Below are 19,380 nucleotides of genomic sequence, written 5' to 3'. Positions count from 1 at the left end.
TATTCTGAAAGTTGTAAATCTCCAACTGAAAATTTTCCACATGTACAATTCTCTTCAAGCATTCTGTAATTTCTGGAATAGACATAGGATCCCCTTCAACAGTCACCTTTACCAGCTTGAGATTGTCAACCTTTGGTTTGTAAGCACCTCATGTGGGTACCTCAAAGAACATAAGTTGTTCAATTGCATATCCATACATAGTGACATATGGTTTAGGAGCCTGAAGGAGTGGACAAGCACTAGAAATATGATTAGGCGATTCACAAATATCACAAGCTGGTGCGGTACAAGTATCAATTTGGTGTCCTGGTTGCTTGCATCTGAAGCATGGATTTTTATCAACCTTTTTTGCTTTCTTAGCCGGATTGGGAACATCAGCTTCTGGCACTGAATCCACCTGCATGGAATGTGTCTGCTGTACACCTGTTACTGTAGTCTGAGGTTGAGGTACAACCTTGAGCTCCCCCTGCAACCGCAGCACCCAAACCCATCGGTGTAACCTCTTCAGACCCACCTTTCTGTGCTGCCGCCGCCAATGTCGCAACAACCCCCTGCATAGCCTCTTTGAGCAACTCAGGATTAATACCAGCTAAGCTTGCACTATTCTGAATCGCAGAATCATAATTCCCACCTCCACCATAGCGATTATTATTGAATTTGGCTCTACCATTGTAACCATATCTAGATGATGCATGAAAATTGCTATTGCCATAGGGTCTAGGTCGGTACTGCTGATTACTTCCGTTGCGGTAAGAATTAGAAGAATTTGAACCTCTGTTAAATTGACCAAAATCATTACCGAAAACCGCAGAGAAGTGCTGACCCGGAGCATGGTTTGGTTCATGCGAAGTCCCACTCGACTCGCCGGTGACAAAATTTCCTTGACGGCCGCCTGCAAACCCTCCACCTCACCCAGACACGTAGCTGGGCTGGCCATTGCCTGGTTTATTGGCAAAGCCCTGACCACCAGCGTTGAAGCCGTGAGCGCCCGCGCCACGCCCCGTGCCGTGGTGTCCGCCATGGTCACCGCGGTCACCGCGTCCTCTTCCTGATCCGCTCCCTCGCCCTGGGCCGAACCCTCCGCCACCATTATTCATCGCGAGCGCAGCGCCTTCTCCACCGCCCGCACTATCGCAGCCGCCACGAGTAGACGAATTAGCCCGCGCCCACCAAAACCCTAACCTTCGACGCCAAGCACGCCCAACAGCGATATTTGCGTCGGGAGGAATTTTTTCGGGATTTGATCGAGCGTTCTGGGCCTTTGATCGTCGAGCCTCTCGATTGGCAGCGTTAAGAGATGTAGGCCGGCCTGTAGCACGAGCCTTTTTAAAATTATGATCCGCAAAAGAGGCCAGTAGCTCGAAATAATAATTCCGCATGGAAATCGGATCGTGACTGAAAATGTTCTAACGACCCTTTTATAGTATCATCCATACGTGAAAACTTATAACAAAAATTGTCTTGTGTTGTGAAGTGAAGAATTGTCAAACATGCATGGAGTTCATTCATCATTGCTCTTCATTTTCATTAGTTCGATCAGACAACATTTTGCCAAACCTTTTCGCTGGATTGGACTGAACTGCTTGCCGCCCTCATTAATTAAGAAGATAGTGCTTAGTAAATTAACGGGAAATTGGGAAAAAACAGTTATAACAACACCAGATCAACCAACTCTCAACCTTTTGTAGCAGCAAACACTCAACCTAAAGATCACCACACACAAAGAAAACCCACTGAAAAAACCAAGAATAAAGATCTAGGACACGACAACCTGAAAAGATGAGATCGTCAATCAACCAGCTATTGTCTTCTATGTTGTGCCACTCTTCTTACTTTTGCTTTTGAGATACGTCTTCATTTTCTTGCTTTTTTCACCCGCATCTTTCCCGGAGATGTATAATATATTTGTTAGATTCAGAAATAGTCGTCTCCAAACGCCCAGAAGGTCGCATAGCTCTTTTGCAAAGAGAGCCTTAGAGTCAACTGAGGTAAGCTATTGACTGAGCCCTGGAGATGGTAGAATGGAATTGAAATCATAGCCGAAGACCCAAGCGAGTCCACCTCCATATGCACCATCGTCAGGGGAGGAGCCGACTCCCCAAACAACCCATGCATCTTGGGCTTGATCAACATCACTGAAGTATCTCACTCTCAAAGGCAGCCGACACATGGGCCTGCCGCAACAGGCAAGGAATGGCACGGGGCGAGAAATCGCCATAAAGACCTTCTTCCCAACTTCAACTGAACCCAACGGAGATCGGTAGAAGGAGATGCTTCATGCTCACAGGAACGTGCCAAGGGCAGTCCCCACACTTACAAAAAAACTCTCGACCCTCACGAGGCAGCCGTGAAGCTTGGAGCGAAGCAACATGGCCTGCTCGGCAAGGTGGGCCGCACATCTATCGTGGCAAAGGGCTCTAGCTGTAGTTGTGGTTGGGGAGGGTGTCGCTGCAACGGATGAGGATGGAAAGCACCGAGCAGCTACTCAGTGTGGCGAACTCTAACCAGAGGTGGGCGAGTAGTAGTTCTCTCCGTGTAGCACTTCGCTTTGTAGCAGTGGCGGAGCTGTAATTTCACCGAACCTTCACTAATTTAGTCTATCACCTGGTTCATTTGTGGAAGATACAACATAACTAGTGCAGATGAACCCAATGATTTTCTCCTCTAGCTTTTTGTAGCCAAAATGGAAACAATTGTTGCACCTAGGAGGCTCACAACAAATCGAAGCCTAGTGCTCGGCTTCATGGCAACTGTGGCATCTCCCGTTGAGCCAAGTAGGAGGCGAAGGATGTGTCTTCAACATCGGACGGGCGACGGCCATCCGGCGCAAGCTGCGCCCAAGCTTGGCAAACACCTAAGGTGCCTACCCATGCCCTGCACCGCTTGCCACGGCGTCGAGAACCTTAGGAAACGCCTCCTGAGAGTTAGGCACTAGCTGCTCCACGGAGACTGCCTCGGGGATGAGCTTTTTGATAGTAAGTGTGCATGATCTTCGATTGATGAGGTGTGCTAGGTTTGTGAACTTGAACCTGCACGGAGCGGCTCCAAGGACATTGGAAGCTGGTGGAGGAGGCATCGGTGAGGGGGGCGGAGGCGGCGGTCAGTAGGGCTGGAACAACACCCTTCGAGGAGGAGGGGCAGCATGTACCAGAGCCACAATAGCACAAGACGACGATGGGAGGGTATGCGGATGGTCAAAGGTCCCCCTTGGCTAAGTTTATATGGGTCGGAGTTAGAGATATCAGGCACTGTGACTCGAACCCAGCAAGGTCTGGTGAGTTCCTAGCCATCGCCCAAAGTCTCTCGGCCCCCCTTCTTAGATTAGTTTGGTTTACCTTTGTTGCCTAATGCTCATCCCTTTGAAATATTCATAATAGGCTAACTACAGAAGGATGACAATCTACATGCAGAGCTTGAGGGCACTGGTCAGACCGAAGGACGTGGACTTGCTAAACGCGGCGTTGGCCGCGGTTAGAGCGATGCATGCCAGAACGAGGGAATAGACCGCCTTTAGAGATTATTTTACCCTCTGTGGGGCATTCATGTCTTGTGTTGTACTTTGATACCTCTATGTGGATGTGTGAACTCTGGGTGATCCTTGGGATCGTTTCTGGTTGTACCAAACTATGCTGCGTTGTGTGTGTCTTTATTAATTTTAAGTCAGGCCTTTGTCCTCACGTTTAAAAGAGATTGTTGATCAGAGAGTACCGTTGCAAAATCAACGATCACTAGGTTCAATGTCACCACGCATACGATTTTAATGTGTGCATCGCCATGCCGAATGGCAGCAGCTCACGTGTTTCAGCCCTTGCCTATAGCTCGCTGAAGCGCCTCGCTAATAATCCCAGGTGGCACGGCGGTACAGCCGGCGTACTGCAAAACAAAATCACCAGATAATGTTACATTAGTAAACGGATATAGCCACCATGAGCATGAATGGATCGTTGCATGCATTTCTATTGCGAGATCGATCATGGCTGATATATGTGCGCGCATGCCACACCTGAGCTCGTATCTTCAGAGCAAGAAGGCCACCCGGCGTCGACGACTGCACGGATAGAACATCCAAGCTCAGGTCCTTCAAGGCATCAAACACTCGTGTCATCAGACTCTCCTTCCATCGGCACTGAACCTCTAGAAGCACCTCCTTGTCCATCATGGTGATGTTGACGATGTTGCCCGGCCTGTTCCCCCTCTCGGTATTTCCATCGCCGAGCTCTGACGCCTTCCTCTTGGATCCAACCGAGACCTTCTTCCCGACAACATCGTGTCGCCTGCGGCCTGCTGTATCGGCCTGGCCCGAGGGTGCCCTGCTAGATTCTAGCTCTTCTACCCTTTGTTCAAGCTCTTTGAGATAGGCTATCGTTTCTGCTAGAACGGATGCTTTGTCCACCTGCAATAGTAGTACATATGTTATTATGTGAAAATGTCTGCAACTTCTCATGCAAAACAAAGACACACAAAGAAGAAAATGAGCATGGTCACACCTTGTGAATGGACGGGACCAATGACTTGAGAATGAGGAACATCTCGTTGAGCTTCTCCCGACGCCTTCTCTCCGACATGACATGCCCCTTGACATTACTTTCTTGACCTCTCGCCGTGTCGCCGCCGCCACCATTCGTCCATGCACCGCCAGCCAAAGCTTTCTTTAGCAACTTTTGTGACTCCCCAGCGACCGACACAACCATGTCTTCTGAGGAGTCCGATGACCTCTTCCAGGGCGTAAAACACGATGATCGAGAGGATTCAAATGAGAAACTTCGAGTGAGAACATCATCAGTGATCCGGTCTGCGTCCGTCATCGGTTCCGCTTCCAGAGAAGACATGACTTCAAAGGACCCGCCCAGGATCCAGTTATCCTCAAGAGCACGCACATCCAGCTCCTCGCCAATGTCGTAGAGCTCGTTGATCTCCTTCGTGATCAGCTCTAGGTTGCCATCGGACAAGCATTCGATCTCTCCGGACATCATCCCCTCGACGGCGTTGTGGTCGAGGTCTTCGAACACGATGTTGGCTTCATCGCCGGGTTCGTTTTGTGATGGGCTGGAGCTTGGTTCCTCCAACTCCGAGCATGTAGGAAACTGTATCTCCCAGAAGGATGTGCCTATCCGGTTCACAATGTTTGTGTCCTCCAAAACCTAGCAAAAAAAAGATCAATATCACCTTACTACGATAAAATACATGTAGATGGATTCGTTCTTTGATGAGCGTCCAACTAATGGAACAAAAAATAAACATATAATAATCACGCAAAGTACTACAAATGATAGCTTGTTTTATTAACATGGCGCCGAGTTTTTATTTATGGGAGTGACTAATTTCACGTGATGTGATCGAATATCGGCTACAATCTATGTTAGAACTTGCTAGCATGAATCACGAGATAATTCAATAGTTTGGAGTATTTATCTCAGTTGCAACCTAACCGATATGTTATAACTCATAACTAGCACGAATCATATATCATTCCAACGTTCTGAGTCATTTTCCTGGTTACGACCTCATGTGTAACTACCCATGTTGCAACTTATTGCAAGCATCGAATCACCTGTAATGCTATGGCCTACGAGCTGATTGAGAATTACGATATTTTACGATCGACTGAAAATTAGCAAAATCTTTTGTTTATTTACTTTTGCTAGTTCTCCTGAAATTTTGGAATCTCAGTCACCTAGAATCAAAACTACTACTAGGCCTAAAATTGCACTCTTTGAAAATCCTACGAAGCTCCAAAAGTCATGGTTATGTGTAATTTAGTGGATGTGTAAGATGGTTCAACACTCTGTTTTTTAGCCCGTTTTGTGCTGGGCTGTAGTTTGCACGTTCCGAGGTATCATGTACGGGAAAGTTGTGACTAAGCAATATGAAAGGCGCACACCCCTGGCTGGACTAACAAGTTGTGTGGCTCGTTAAGGCTCGGCTTGTTATGCTTGTGATCTTTAAGACAAAAATTGTAAAAGCATCTTAACAAGCTAAAATTATTGTTTAGCTCTGTTATGTGCTAGTGATCGCTCACGAGTTGCTCGCTAAAGATCGTTAAGAAAAAAGAGGTATGCACATGTATCACTGATGTATCCATGCAGCAACATGGTATATTAGCCAAACATACAAGCTGAGCAGGAGGATTTGGCTAGCAAAGCAAGCTATGCACAAGCAGTTTTGGTATTTCAAGTTGGTAAGTTAGATGAGGTCGGTAATTAACGAGCTTAAAGATTTGCTCGGGAAGATCGCCGGCTTGTATGTTTAGCACATTAGTGGTGTCAAGCTTTGTTTGGCTCTGTTCATTACTGCAACGAGCAGAGCTAAACGAGTCAAGCAGACTAACGCTTGTTAAGTGCTTTATGTTCAGCCCTACCCCTATCTTGCTCATTCGTTCTTGCGTTGAGATCCATGCGAAAACTTTCTCTTTTTTGCATCTCCTAAAAACGTAAAAGCCTAAAACTTTGCAGCTCGACAAATATATTGGAACTAAGTTTTCCAAAAGTAACTTGGGACCTTTTTTGCACAAAAGATATCTAAAATGAGTAGTTTATGTTTTATGATATCCAAAAAAAAATCCGAATATATGTTCCATCCATTATGCTTCGAATAAAATGTTAACGTGGAAAGTTTCAAGTACTAATTTTCTTTCGCTAGGGAGAAAAAAAGAGAAAGATTGCGCAGGGAAAGCAAAATGGATTGGATGGATAGGGAGTGTGTGCCTAACATGGTGCTTGTAAAATCCACTTGCGTGATACTGACGCACATAATATTTGACGGAAGATATCTATAGCGAAAAGAGAAAAGAACAGGTGAAAATGATATATATGCACACTCCCCCGTACTCACCTGCTCAGCCGTCCCCAGCTCAAGCACACCGCCCATGAATGGGATACAAACAACTGTCTGAAAAAAGTGTCCAAAGACAACCGTGCAGTTGGGGTCAGAAATCTGAACATTAAACAAGTGACATGCAGTGCTAACTATAATAAATGTGATGGAAGCCTGAAGTGCACTTGCCTGAATAGACGCGGTCTGAATTAGCCAGCAGATAGTATGACCATGCACAGAGAGAGGAAATTAATCATGATACATCAGTTAGTATACATAAATATAGTTAGTTCTACAGATTCGCCAGATACTAAAGAGAGACTATTTTTGCTGGATATTGAAGAGATAGAACTGAAGATGCACACACAGACATACCTTAGCTAAGAGCGCGCGTTGGAAGGTTTTGGTGTCTGCGAGCTCAGCGTTGCAGAGCCAAATATGTTGATTGCTCACAAAACTTTTGCCAGGCAACCTGACCGTACGTGTACAGCAGAACACCAAACACTTCAGCCTTGAGTAATCAGTACAGTAGATCTTTATCATGATAAGATGAAAGTCCAGAGTCTAGACGAACCCTTGGCCAGGCCGGAAGGCGTAGGTCATGCAGACCGTGTAGTACCACTCGGCGTCGCCGAGATCCTCCGGTGAGAGCGAGGCGGCGGGACGTTTAGCCCGGTGGTCGCACTCGCCGGAGAGTAGCGACACGTAGAGCTCTCTCAGCTGTTCGCTCCTCTCCAGGACGAGCTGGTCGGCGGCGGTAAGGTCCGTGGAGTTGGTGATCTTCCTAGTCTTTACCTCGCCGTTGTAGAAGCCGTCATTCCACGTCAGGAATCTGCAAAACATACGGAACCGGGAGACGCATGTAAGCGCAAGACCAGCTGGAGTATATTAATTGTAAGCGGAAAGGAACCAGCCATCCGGTGTTCGTCTCTAGCTTGAGTGTCAGTAGATTGAGTCCAGTTGATATTACCCTGGGCGGCTTGTTGAGATACACCAGAATATGGCGTAAGTCCAGTCGATGCTCTTCACGGCGGCAGCGAGCTGGTTTCTGAATTGCTTCCCCGGCGACGGCAGCTCAGTGGGTTCTTCCTGACTCGGAGGAGCTGATGGTGCCATTTCTACACTAATTCCTACATATGCATGCAGAATTCACAAGGTGAAGCTAGGGCAAACAAAGGAGCATGAAAAATAGAATGAAAGGTATGTCCGTGATGTGTAGCAAGAATCATCTTTAGTTAATTTCAGTTCATGCAGTAACCTCTTTAATCAGTTCATGCTAAGAAACCTGTGGAGAGATTTCTCAACGAATTATAGAGAGAAATTAAGGAAGAAATAGGAGCAAAGAAATTAAGTAAGACACTGCAACTAACTAAGCTGGACAAGAATGGAAGAAAGTGTTCCAACTAATAAAATGGAGTTGAGCTTTACTTGAGCTCCGGAGACCAAGCCGCTGAAAAGTTAGGTGCCAACAACCGTACGTTTCCGCATACTACGCCATTGGCAACCTGTCGTCGGAGAGGAAGATGCAGCTACTATATATGCAAATGTACCAAGAATCCAAGGCATGTTTATATAGACGATCTTGCAGCACAGGAGCAATGGTGACCGCGACGTACAAGTACACAACAAGCAAAGTACTGTAAGCCCAAACACTGTTACACCAACATATATTTAAGGCCGTCGCTTTCGAGTGTGGCATTTTGTGGCTCGGGCTACATGTAGCCCATTTTTTCAAAAATCGAAAATGGTAATTTGTAGTTCCAAAAAATTAGCAACAAAAATTCTATAGGTAGACAATAATGTACTCTATAAATGTGAAAAAAAAAAGCAATACGAAAGACTCAATATTTTGGGTTGTGTAAAATTCACAAATCCATAGATCTGAAAACGTGAACAGTACAAATTTTGACAGTCAGAATTTGTCATTTTGTGTAGCCTCTAATATAACGTATTTCATCATGAAAATTTGCACAGTGGTAGAGTACATCATTAGCTACATTTAGATTTCCTTCAGATATTTTAAAACTTTAAATGTTGAATTCGAATTTTGTAAACAAGAGGAGATGTGTATTTAGGGCTACATTTTGAGTTTTCCCGTCGCTTTCTAGGTAATTTAGTACCCCAGCCTACTTGATTTCCTCGCTGCTTACTGAAAGTGGAGTAACACGTACGATGTCCTCACCACTGTATGTTTGACGGTGAGACTGGTGGAGACATATAGGCTGCAGGAGCATCTTCCAGGTTGTAAATCCACTTTGGCTCATAGGTATAGGTATAGATGCACTTAGTACCTTAAAACATATTTTAAAATGTAAAAAAATATCCGTACGTACACTGAGACATTCTATATATGTTCGCAGGTTCGCAGAAAAAAGACGTTTACTAAGTAATTGAACACATCTATGGTCATGAAATTTTATGAAAAAGTTAGAGCATACACAAAATACACACCTACCGGATATTTTACATTCAAAAAACGGACACAGCTTACGAAACAAATTAGACTACGAACAATACACCAAATTCAAATCAGGAGTTAATACTGAATAGTACTCTTCAGAGCACAAAATATCAGATTTGTTTCTTAAGCACGACATGGTATATGTACGTAAGTATGTTGTGTTGTGTTGTACAAAAGTCCAGAGCTTTTCCTCGAATGATCTAATCAATCATCTTTTGTTAAAAAGGAGGAGAGTCCCGAGTCATCTACATCGATCGATGCACACCCATAGCTAATGAATTATCTAGTGCTAGATATATGAGTTGTGTAATTGAGGTTCAAAACGCATCATTGCGACAATTGCGATCGTGATTTTCAGTAAATTAGGTAGACCAAGAATGACCGGTTGTGGCTTCATTAATTTAAAGCCGGACTCTGCTCGAGCCTTCCATCTAAAATTTTCAGTAAATTAGGTAGACCAAGAATGGCCCTACAGGTAACGGAGCAGGAGCGCATCGTTTTGGCTCTTCAGCTTGAGCGAGCTCTGGATTTAAAAAATCCAAAAAAAAGTTCTGATTTTTTATGAATATATATAAATTTGTTCCATATACATGCTACATTTTGGTAAACTTTAATTTAGGCTACACAAAATTCAAAAAATTGTTGATTAAAAGGAAAAAAGAAATTGATTTTGCTCCCCACTACGTTAGTATTTTCTATTCATATATATGTACTCATATATTTTTTACAGGTTTAAATTTAAATATGAAGATTTTTGTTTTTCTGAAAAAAATAACTACCTAACTGAGAGCACAAAAAATAACTCCCCAGCAGTGCAATGTTGTAATCATACTGTACAATGGCTTAGTCTAGTAACAGGAGTAAGAACATGACTTGTTAGTATTGTGATTTTGTTAGATACTAGCACACGCTTGTCCCTCCACATCATCCTCATAATTTTAGAGGTTTTATTGCTAAGGAAGTCCCATCATCAACCTCGATGTGTCCTCGTAGTTTTCCAAAGTAATTATATGAAAGATAGTTTGCATAATTTCTTAGGGCTTCACTGCCACCAAGAAGCCAAAAGAGTTCATACCAATGTCTCATGTAAATTATTGAAGATATTTTTTACAGAATTATCAAAAGGATTGATTTTCAGCCTATTCATCAATAGATGCACAAAAAAGAAATCTATTAGCGTAACAAAACGTAACAAACCGAAATGAAACATAAATGTTTGACATGCCAAGCAATGTCTAAAAGAAATAAACTGCGTGAATCATCTAGACAATAAATAATTGAACGTTGAGACAAACAACAGTATAACACTGTCTATGAAGTACTGGAATACTTTCATGCAAAAAAACTACGAGAACCAGTCAAGGTGCTGACGGCCAGAAACCGTCGACACAGGTCAATTTGGCCGTCGGTATAGGATGTGCCGACAGCCACCGTCGGCACCTTGCCGTCGGCACAATATGTTTTCGGCACAGAACCCATTTGCCATCGGCACAACAACTTGTGCCAACGGCTAAGCCGTCGGTATAGAACTAACAGCCGTTTGGGAATTCTGGCTTAATTTTTTTTCAAATTTTCTTAATCTCTCACGTGGATAATTTTAATCTCTAACTACACTTAATTTTAAGTCAAATTCCACTAATGGTCTAACTTCCCAATTTGTCACTCATCCTCACCCTACTCCAACCTTAGCCCTCTTATCTTCTCCATTCCTTCCAGTTGAGCTTCCGAGAAAGAAATGACACCTTGTTGATAATACTACCATATCAATCCTATTAACTCGTATACCATGATATCACAACTCTTTATAATTATGAATTTTAAACAATTATTTAAATTAACATCAATGTTTAAGTAATAATAATCTTTAGGCATGATGCAACTATTAATTTAATTTTAAAAAATAAAATAAAATCCTAAATTTCCGGCAAAAACTAAAAGATTCCTACTTTCATATTTCCATTTGGAATTTTTAGAATCTAAAAAAATGCCAACACGTTGTGAATTCTGATGTAACTTTTTCCCACGATCAGTTTGATATATTTTACATTTTTTCCGACTTCGTATGCAACCAGAAAAGCCGTTTTACCGATCCATGACGCAATTTTGCAAATAAGATCGAAATTCATTTTTGTTAAATTCTCTTGAAACTAGATGTCATAACACATGGACATCTCGAATGATTTATTTTTTGAATTTTTTTATCATTTGCGGCTATTCATTTGAAACTTAAAAAGGCGATCCAATGGAGGGGTGCGTGGAGAGTAAAAATCTAGGCTTGTGCCAACGGCCTAGCCGTCGGCATAGGGCTAGAGGGCAAAAAAATATAACAATGTCGCCTCATCGTCACGGCGGAGACCCCTGTGCCGACGGCCTTTTTTTGTGTCGACGGTCACCGTCAGCACAAACTTTTCTGTGCTGACTGCCTTCTTCACGGCCTGCCTTGTTCGGGATCTGTGCCGACGGCCCTGATAAAATGCCGTCGGCACCTCGATTTGTTTCCTTAGTGAAAAATGCCAGAATACCACTAAAACGGTAATATTCCTGCATTACTAAATTGAAATCAATTCTGTTTTTAAAAAATAAAACACGTCGGGTCCAAAGCACATGAACAATGCTAAGAAAAAACGTGTGAAATGAAGATGTCCAAGCTACAACCAACGGGGATACTGCCAATGGACTATTGAAGCATTACCTATTTTGTAGGGTACCCTCACAGGATAATTAATAAATATATTGCTTGCACAAATATATTCAAAATGATATATACTAGCTAACATGTAATTTCAAAATCCTCCCTTGATGAAGACTCCATTGCATTAATCAAGTCAGTGCATGCGTTTGGTAAACAGATTGGGCCAGTGCACGCGGATCATGCATTCTATTTTTCCCCAATCTTCTACCACCTAGGTCTTGCTCTTCTTATTTTTCTTTGGAATACTAAAATTACGTTTAACCCACAATGAAAAAATCAACATAAGAAACCCAATATATGAGTCAACTTGGTGCAAAAATCACAAAAATATATATTTTGTATCGTATTATATGTCGATCAAACTTTTAAATGATGTCTATATTTTTTATATGTTCATCTCAACTTACAAAGTAAGATAAAACTTATGTGACGTAATATCATGTACGATTGCGATAAAAATTTAAGGATATGTGTAGAGTAACTGTTCAACTACTTTTTTTTTCGATAAAGGATGCTTTATTATTTCAAGAAACAATTACATCCAGCCTCTGCATAACTAGGATGCACACAGCCGTTTGTTGTCTCAAGAGTCCAGAGTTACAAAAATAAAAAGGCGAAATACATATCGGAACGATGAATCATATGACGCCTAAGATGTGGGAGGAGCTACTATCCGTAGACTATGCTGCCACCCATGTAGGGAAAAAGTATCCCTCGCCGTATCCTCCAACCGTGTACGCACCTCCGTAAATAGGTGTCGGTTCTCCACACGCTGAAGAGGTAACCACGAACGGAGAATACCTGTGCATCTGTAGATGACCTGCAACAAAGAGCAATTTTTGTCATTAAAGATCTTGTCATTTCTACATAGCCAGAGCGCCCAGATAACGCTACTTGGTAGTCAAATAACGCGCCCCTGTCTTTATGTACGTGAATACATGAAACTTAGGAAAGTAATAGATTTTAAAATTATTGTTTTTATTATTTTAAATTACACAATGTAGCCCAGGTTCTATATATCATCCATTTCCAACTATGTTTAGATTAATGTCAGTAGAGCCCGTGAGAGTTACACAACCAAACGTGCACAAATTGTCAAATCGCAGAAGCTATACATGTCACGGTCACAGGCAGCCTTTGTAGCTATATATGTGGACATCAAAATCAACGTTGAAAACGACCGATTTGTAAGCTGACCAATTATATGCATCGATAGCAGATACGTACGCATATGGTGAGTCACCACAAAACAAGTGTGGTGGGCGCATCCAATCAGAAACGGCCTGGCAGCCTAGCTTGTAGCTATGTGAACCTTTCCACATCACGATCTCGACCGCCTGTTACTTTGCTCTACACAGAAATGGCTTTTATGACGTCACGTATTTTTTTTTTTGAGCCAAACTGCGTATATTCAACAGATAGAGATTACAAGAACCCAGGTACACGCACAGGAACACACGCAAGCACCGCAACCAGCGGCACCACCGACATCACCGGAGAAGAGGAGATCGAACCACCATCTAGCCCAAAGCAGAGAGCACCTACTCGCATGAAGAAGGCCGCAAGGTCCATCCGCCACGCTGTGACGGAATCTGAAGCGATGAACAGTGCACGGCCAGCGCCCTCACCAGCCTGCTCCTCCACCTCCCGACGACCACCAACCCCGACGACGCCGGCAGAGACCACCGGCCACACCAACTCCCGTACAGTGTACGGCACGCCGCACCACCCCCGCACCCTCCGCCGCAAGAACGGAGCCCTCCTTGCCGCGGCGAAGAGAGGGACAGGGGACAAAAGCTCCCGACGCAGGCCACCGTCTTCGCAGCACCGACCACGCCCCGAGCACGAGAACATGCCGGATCGATAGATCCGCGCAAACACACCAGCCGCAGCTCGCCGACTCCGCCGAAGACGTCACCGGAAGCGGATCGAGCTCCAAGCACCAAAACTCCAAACAAGCACCGTCATCCCCCACTCGCCGGCGCCCTCGGAGAACCTACTCCTACTATCTACACGCCGAGAACGCAGAACTGTGGTTCCCCCACTCTCTCGCCGCCGGAGCGGCAGGCGGAGAGGAGGGGAACCACCGGCCTGGCCGGCGGCGGAACGAGAACTTTGGGTCGCCTCCTTATCGCCTGGGAGAGGATAAGGACGAGACTTTGTTAACCCACCTATTACTCCAAATTTTCTCTCATGACGTCACGTATATTAAATTGATTTAGACGAGCCATTCCGAAATGGGAGTGATAGTTAGCACATTTTTTCCTTTTTTTCAAAAGAATATACACATTTTTCACGGCAACGGTATTTGACGGTACTATACCTTCTTGTCACCATCAATATATTTTCCATCTGTCTTCTTCCTTGTGCGGCTTAAATTTCCGTGGTGTACTTCTGCTTTGTACTTTAGTATTCACGATTGATGGACACTGCTAGGGTGTATGCAATGCAACGACAGATACGTCGACACCGCGTCGAGAGGATTCTAGGTCGTTGTGGCCATACATGTGTAACGAGAGGTTTTCTGTCCGTAAAAGATGCCAGCTAGGAAATTATAGTGAGATATTGTATGTGACTATTCTGTATATGCTATCTGTTACTCCGTATTTGCTTTCCGTTTGTATTGACACACCCATGACGCATATCATGAGATCTAAATACCGACTCTATCTGATTTTCACATGTAAGTGACTCACTCTACATCTTTAGTGGACTCAATGTACATCTTCATGCGTTTGTATATATAATAGTAATAAAAGGTAATCTGTCCACCAAGTAGTTTATATCTCACACATGCATTTTCTGGCTCGGTCGTTATTAGGCTGGCCACGTTTACGTGCCTTATCTGGCCCCTTCGTCCGTTGGTGCATGTGATACGCGGACCTAAGGCTGTTGTCTGTATCCATGCCATCCCCACTTCCCATATGTGTGTCACAAGTACATTCTATATATGATTAGTGTGGCCCACGATTTGTTTTTTGCAAATTTAGTGAGCTTTATTGATTAACTGTGATTAATTGATACGATTACCATCACTCGTAAGAGTATCTACGACAAAGCCTGAGTTATAGTTGATCCACAGACATCTCTTCCTATCAACACTAGCATGTAGCGTGGCCCACGAATTACGTGGCCGTCAAAGTGCAGAACATTTCTTGTTTGATTGTTCTAGAAAGAGTTTTTTTATTGTTCTAGAAAGTGCAGAACATTTGCACCACTTATCTTAACGGTTTGCTCTTGAAGACTCTGGAGACACACTGCAGAAGCGACAGAAGACGCAGCATCCGCTTGGCAAAGCGTAAGTATATACGTATGGTAACTGAAGTGTGACGAGTTACCCATAACTTGGACCAAACAGCTGCTTATAGCAAACGCGGACGTGTCCCCGCTAATCACCGGTAGAGCTGCCAGAGAAGACGACAAGCTAGCTAGCTACACTCCACAAAAAGTGACAGTGGTGTGGTGTCACGAGGCAAGTAAACGGCACGGGGGTATATGCCATTCTTCTGTCGGGTCGCTTTAGACTACACACGTATCGATAGTGATGACGTTTACCGGCGTATCTACGTGTCTACCGTCTAGTGATTTTACATGGCCTTCTCACCTGCATAATCATCTCTACCCTTCCTTCGCGTAGGAAAGAAATGGAACATGGGTAATCACCATAATTGGCGTTCATATGTAACAAAATGCGGACGGTTGATTGGCGTCAGTAGCGTGCAAGCATGACGGATAGACCGACCTAGCTAGAACGAGTTTGTGCAACGGCATAACTTTAGACTTCTCTTAGAGCTACTCCGTATGACCGTATTACATAAATTTTCAGTTTAGTTAGAGGAGGGAGAATAAAAAAAGGATTGTTTTTCCTGAGATAAATAATGCTCCCTTAGAAAAATAAGAAAGGATTTTTATTTAAGAGAAGGTTCTACCCGAAGTCTCAATATCAAAATAATGCACACAACCATTTTTATTAAATTTATTCAGCAAAATCTTACAAGAAAAATATAAAGATCAAACTGAAGCCACCTCACTATTTACATATGTCATAGTTTTAAAAAAACTACAGATGTCATAACACCTACAAACTTGATGAAGGGAGTGACCGTGTTAGGACCTCATGCTTGGACCTCACCAACACATATCATCAGATAACCGGAGGCCTCACCAAAACGCCTAACAGTGAGTTGGAAACACAAACCAGTGTAGCAAACACTAAACGCACACCATTACACACGCTCGAGCATTCGCTGACACCATCTTCCGCTGACCCATCTTTAGGAAGGATCAAGGAATTGATCTTGTTAGGCATGCCATCGACGCCGCCATGGCGCCAGACAACGCCTACGTCCTGCGCGCATCCATCGTCACACGCATTGGCGGACGCAGCGGGGGGGCGGGGGGGCCAAGGCCCACCCAGAAATTCGCTGGCCCATCCGGCCATCCTGGAGGAGTCGAGCCCCATGCCACACGCACGCCCCAGACTTCGATTCCCCACTCCACGCGCACCCGTCCTTCGACCGCAGCCGCTGTCCTCCGACCGCAGCCGCCACCCGCCACTCCGGCCCCGGCTCCGCCGCCGCCCCAGCCCCGCCGCCGCTGCTGCCCATCAGCCCCGCCCAGTCCGGCGCCGCCCGCGGCCCGCCCCAGCTGCGTCCGCCCATGCTGCTGCTGACCGCCGGCCGCCCTCGCTGCTGCGTTGCCGACCAAGTGAGTGATGCAGCCATTTGCATGTGAGCTGTGATGACCCCTACAAAGAGGTGATGCAGCCATTTGCATGTGTACCGTTGCAGATTGCATACATAGGTGATACAGGCAGGGGTGTTGAATAATGTATGGACCCACCCCGCCCTGGAGATGAATAAGTTTGAGGATTAAGTTTTTTCAGGCATGGTGACATTGTGGAGCGCAGATCATCTGAGATTCTGAAGAGGTTCATACCTATATACCTATCTCGTTCCTCGTTTTGGCTTCCTCTGCTGCTAAGAACATGACGATCGAGTTTCTTGTAGTAACCATATGTAAATCTGTTGCTCCATTTGAAAAAGCTTCTTTCTTTTTGTAAGCCCTCAGAGAAAAAGGATAACTTTCTTGAATTGTGCCAGTACTTATGTTCACATAAACTATGTTCAAGTCAATATTTTCATGCTCTGCCTACAGAATGCATGATTGTGCCATCTTCGCTACACCTATGGTACCAATGGAGTGCAGGCTGCAAATTCAAAACTACTGCAGTGATACTACTACGTAGGAGCAACTGAAACCATGGGCAGTCGACCATTATTCTCTGGTCAAGATAGTCAAGCGAGATACTAGTATGTTTGTTCTTCATTATGCAAAGGTTTTTCGCAATTTGGGGGGTGCGCAAATTTTTTTTTTTTGAGGTGTGCCCCCCTCCAATTCTTTTCTGCGTCCGCCACTGGTCACACGCCTGCCGTCGAGACCCCGCTGCACCACGCCGCCAAGACCTGCCACCATCGACGTGGTAGATGAAACACCACTCCACCAGGAGACTCCTATGGACATCACGAGTTCCAAAATGATGCCCATGTTCTCCATTCTACCATACGTCTTTCCTTAAACATAATTTTGTACCAAGATTTAATTAATTCTCGTTGACTTCAAAAGATGATAAATACGTAGTAGATAATACATTGCACATGTTATAGTTAGTGTCCTCTCTAAATAGCCTGGATAGCTAATGGAAGACCTACTTTCTGTACATGACCTAACATGGCCTTGGCCAGGCAAAAACATCTTGACATTTCCTACGGCCCCTCCTTGCATAGGTGGCTTCCTATCGGCTGCAATATCTATTCCTGGTGACCTTGGGTTTCAGAAATTTCCATCTACCAGCCCCAAGCAATCCGCGGCGCTGTCGGTCGAAAGGCAAATTGGTTTCCGCCTTGCTCCGTTGAGAGACCCAGGGAGCACCTACGTAGCCTCGCTTGATCACCAGTGACGAGGCCTCCTGTTTTTTTGTCCGCTTCCGCACTCGAGCAGCGAGCAAGAAGAGTCAAAGAGTATAGTAGGACTGTAGCTGGCTGTAGGAGGCAGATCGATCGATGATACTAATATAGATTGCTAGCTGATAGGTGGAATAGGTTGGGGGCGCCTTTTGGCGAGATCGAGAGATCTCACGTTCTCACAATGGCAAAGCCCAGGATCTACAGTTATTGAACTGATTCAGCGACAGCCATCGCTACCGGATTGGAAGATCCAAGCCGGCGGGCCGCCGGTCGGCGTCATGGGCGTCACGCTGTGGACTGCGGAAGGAAGATTCGCGCGCGAAGTTTCAACTCTCATGTGCCAGTGGCAATCTTAATTCGGGTCGGGCGACTGTTGATTAATCAGCGTTTCTCTGCAAAAAGGAATTCATTAATAGTAGGCGTTTGATCAGGCGCTAGGCCATGACGGCTTCACAGGCACATTTGTGAGCTGCCTGCATTTCCCTTGAATTTCCTGGTTCGGAGACGTCCCTATCAGGATGTGCATTGGCAGGGTTACTGAATTTGTTTTGTACCATGAATCATGCATATACTACGTACATGTACTATCGCATAATACGCTCTAGCTAGGTACAGACGTACAGTTGGTCAAGGCATCAAGCCCTAGTTTTTGTTCCATGCTTTACTGCTTGATTAACGGTTTTGCAAATTCCAAGTCAAAATGAGATTACTATCTTAAATCTTGATCAATTTAGGAAGAAGAAATTGCGGCAATATAGTTGTTTTAGGTTTGATGTAACAAATCCTACGAGTTCAGAATGTTAACTCGAGTCTAGGGAATCTGTAGAGCCCCCACCGCACGAACGCACGACCCAACCTCCCGCACGACCCAGCCCTAGCCCCCACCGCACCCCTCCTCCCGCCGCCGCCGCCGGTGGCGCCGCCGGGCAAAGCCCCGGTGGCGTGGCGGCGGCGGGGGGTCTTCCTCTGCTGCGTCGGGAAGCGCCCGGCCTAGTCTTCGCATGGTGTTCCGGGGACGGCGTCGAGATGGTGGAGGCGACGTCGCGTCGGAATAAGGATGCCGGAGCTCGATCCCCATCTCGGCAAGGCCACTTGTGGCGGTGTCGGCGAGCTGCTCGGCCCGGTTTTCTCTCGGATCCGCGGATCGGGGAGGGTGGATTCCCCGGGCACGGCCGACTCTCGACCCCGCCGTGGAGTTTGCGGAGTCGGTTCCGGAGTCGGAGGAGTGCCGATGCTCGTTGCCTTCTCCTCGGCCGGCCGTGGTGGCGAGGGAGAGGAAGGAGATGGCGCCACCGCCTTCCTTTTTAGGGTTTGTGTTCTTCTCGGTGGCTTGCGGCTGTCACGTTTTGCAGCCTTCTTCCGGCCGGCCTTGGTGGCGAGGGAGGAGGCGGTTCGACGTGGCGACGCCAAAATCGGCCGGATGGTCGGGAGAAAGACCCTTCTTCCTC

General features: G+C 45.3%; 1 protein-coding gene across 1 annotated transcript; it reads right to left on the bottom strand.

Annotated features, from left to right (window-relative positions):
- Window positions 1-3,801: 3,801 nt before the first annotated feature.
- Window positions 3,802-7,929, bottom strand: LOC124671650 (anthocyanin regulatory R-S protein-like). The gene is made up of 8 exons (XM_047207999.1): window positions 7,784-7,929; window positions 7,388-7,645; window positions 7,189-7,285; window positions 7,003-7,017; window positions 6,832-6,888; window positions 4,488-5,141; window positions 4,004-4,393; window positions 3,802-3,873 (listed from the first exon to the last, which is right to left on the bottom strand). Exons 1-8 carry the CDS (start codon window positions 7,927-7,929, stop codon window positions 3,802-3,804), a joined length of 1,689 nt encoding a protein of 562 aa, XP_047063955.1.
- Window positions 7,930-19,380: the final 11,451 nt, after the last annotated feature.

Source organism: Lolium rigidum, chromosome 7 (assembly GCF_022539505.1).
Source record: "Lolium rigidum isolate FL_2022 chromosome 7, APGP_CSIRO_Lrig_0.1, whole genome shotgun sequence".
NCBI lineage: Eukaryota > Viridiplantae > Streptophyta > Magnoliopsida > Poales > Poaceae > Lolium > Lolium rigidum.
Note: the sequence above shows the minus strand (reverse complement) of the source record. Positions and strands in the feature narration are given on the sequence as shown.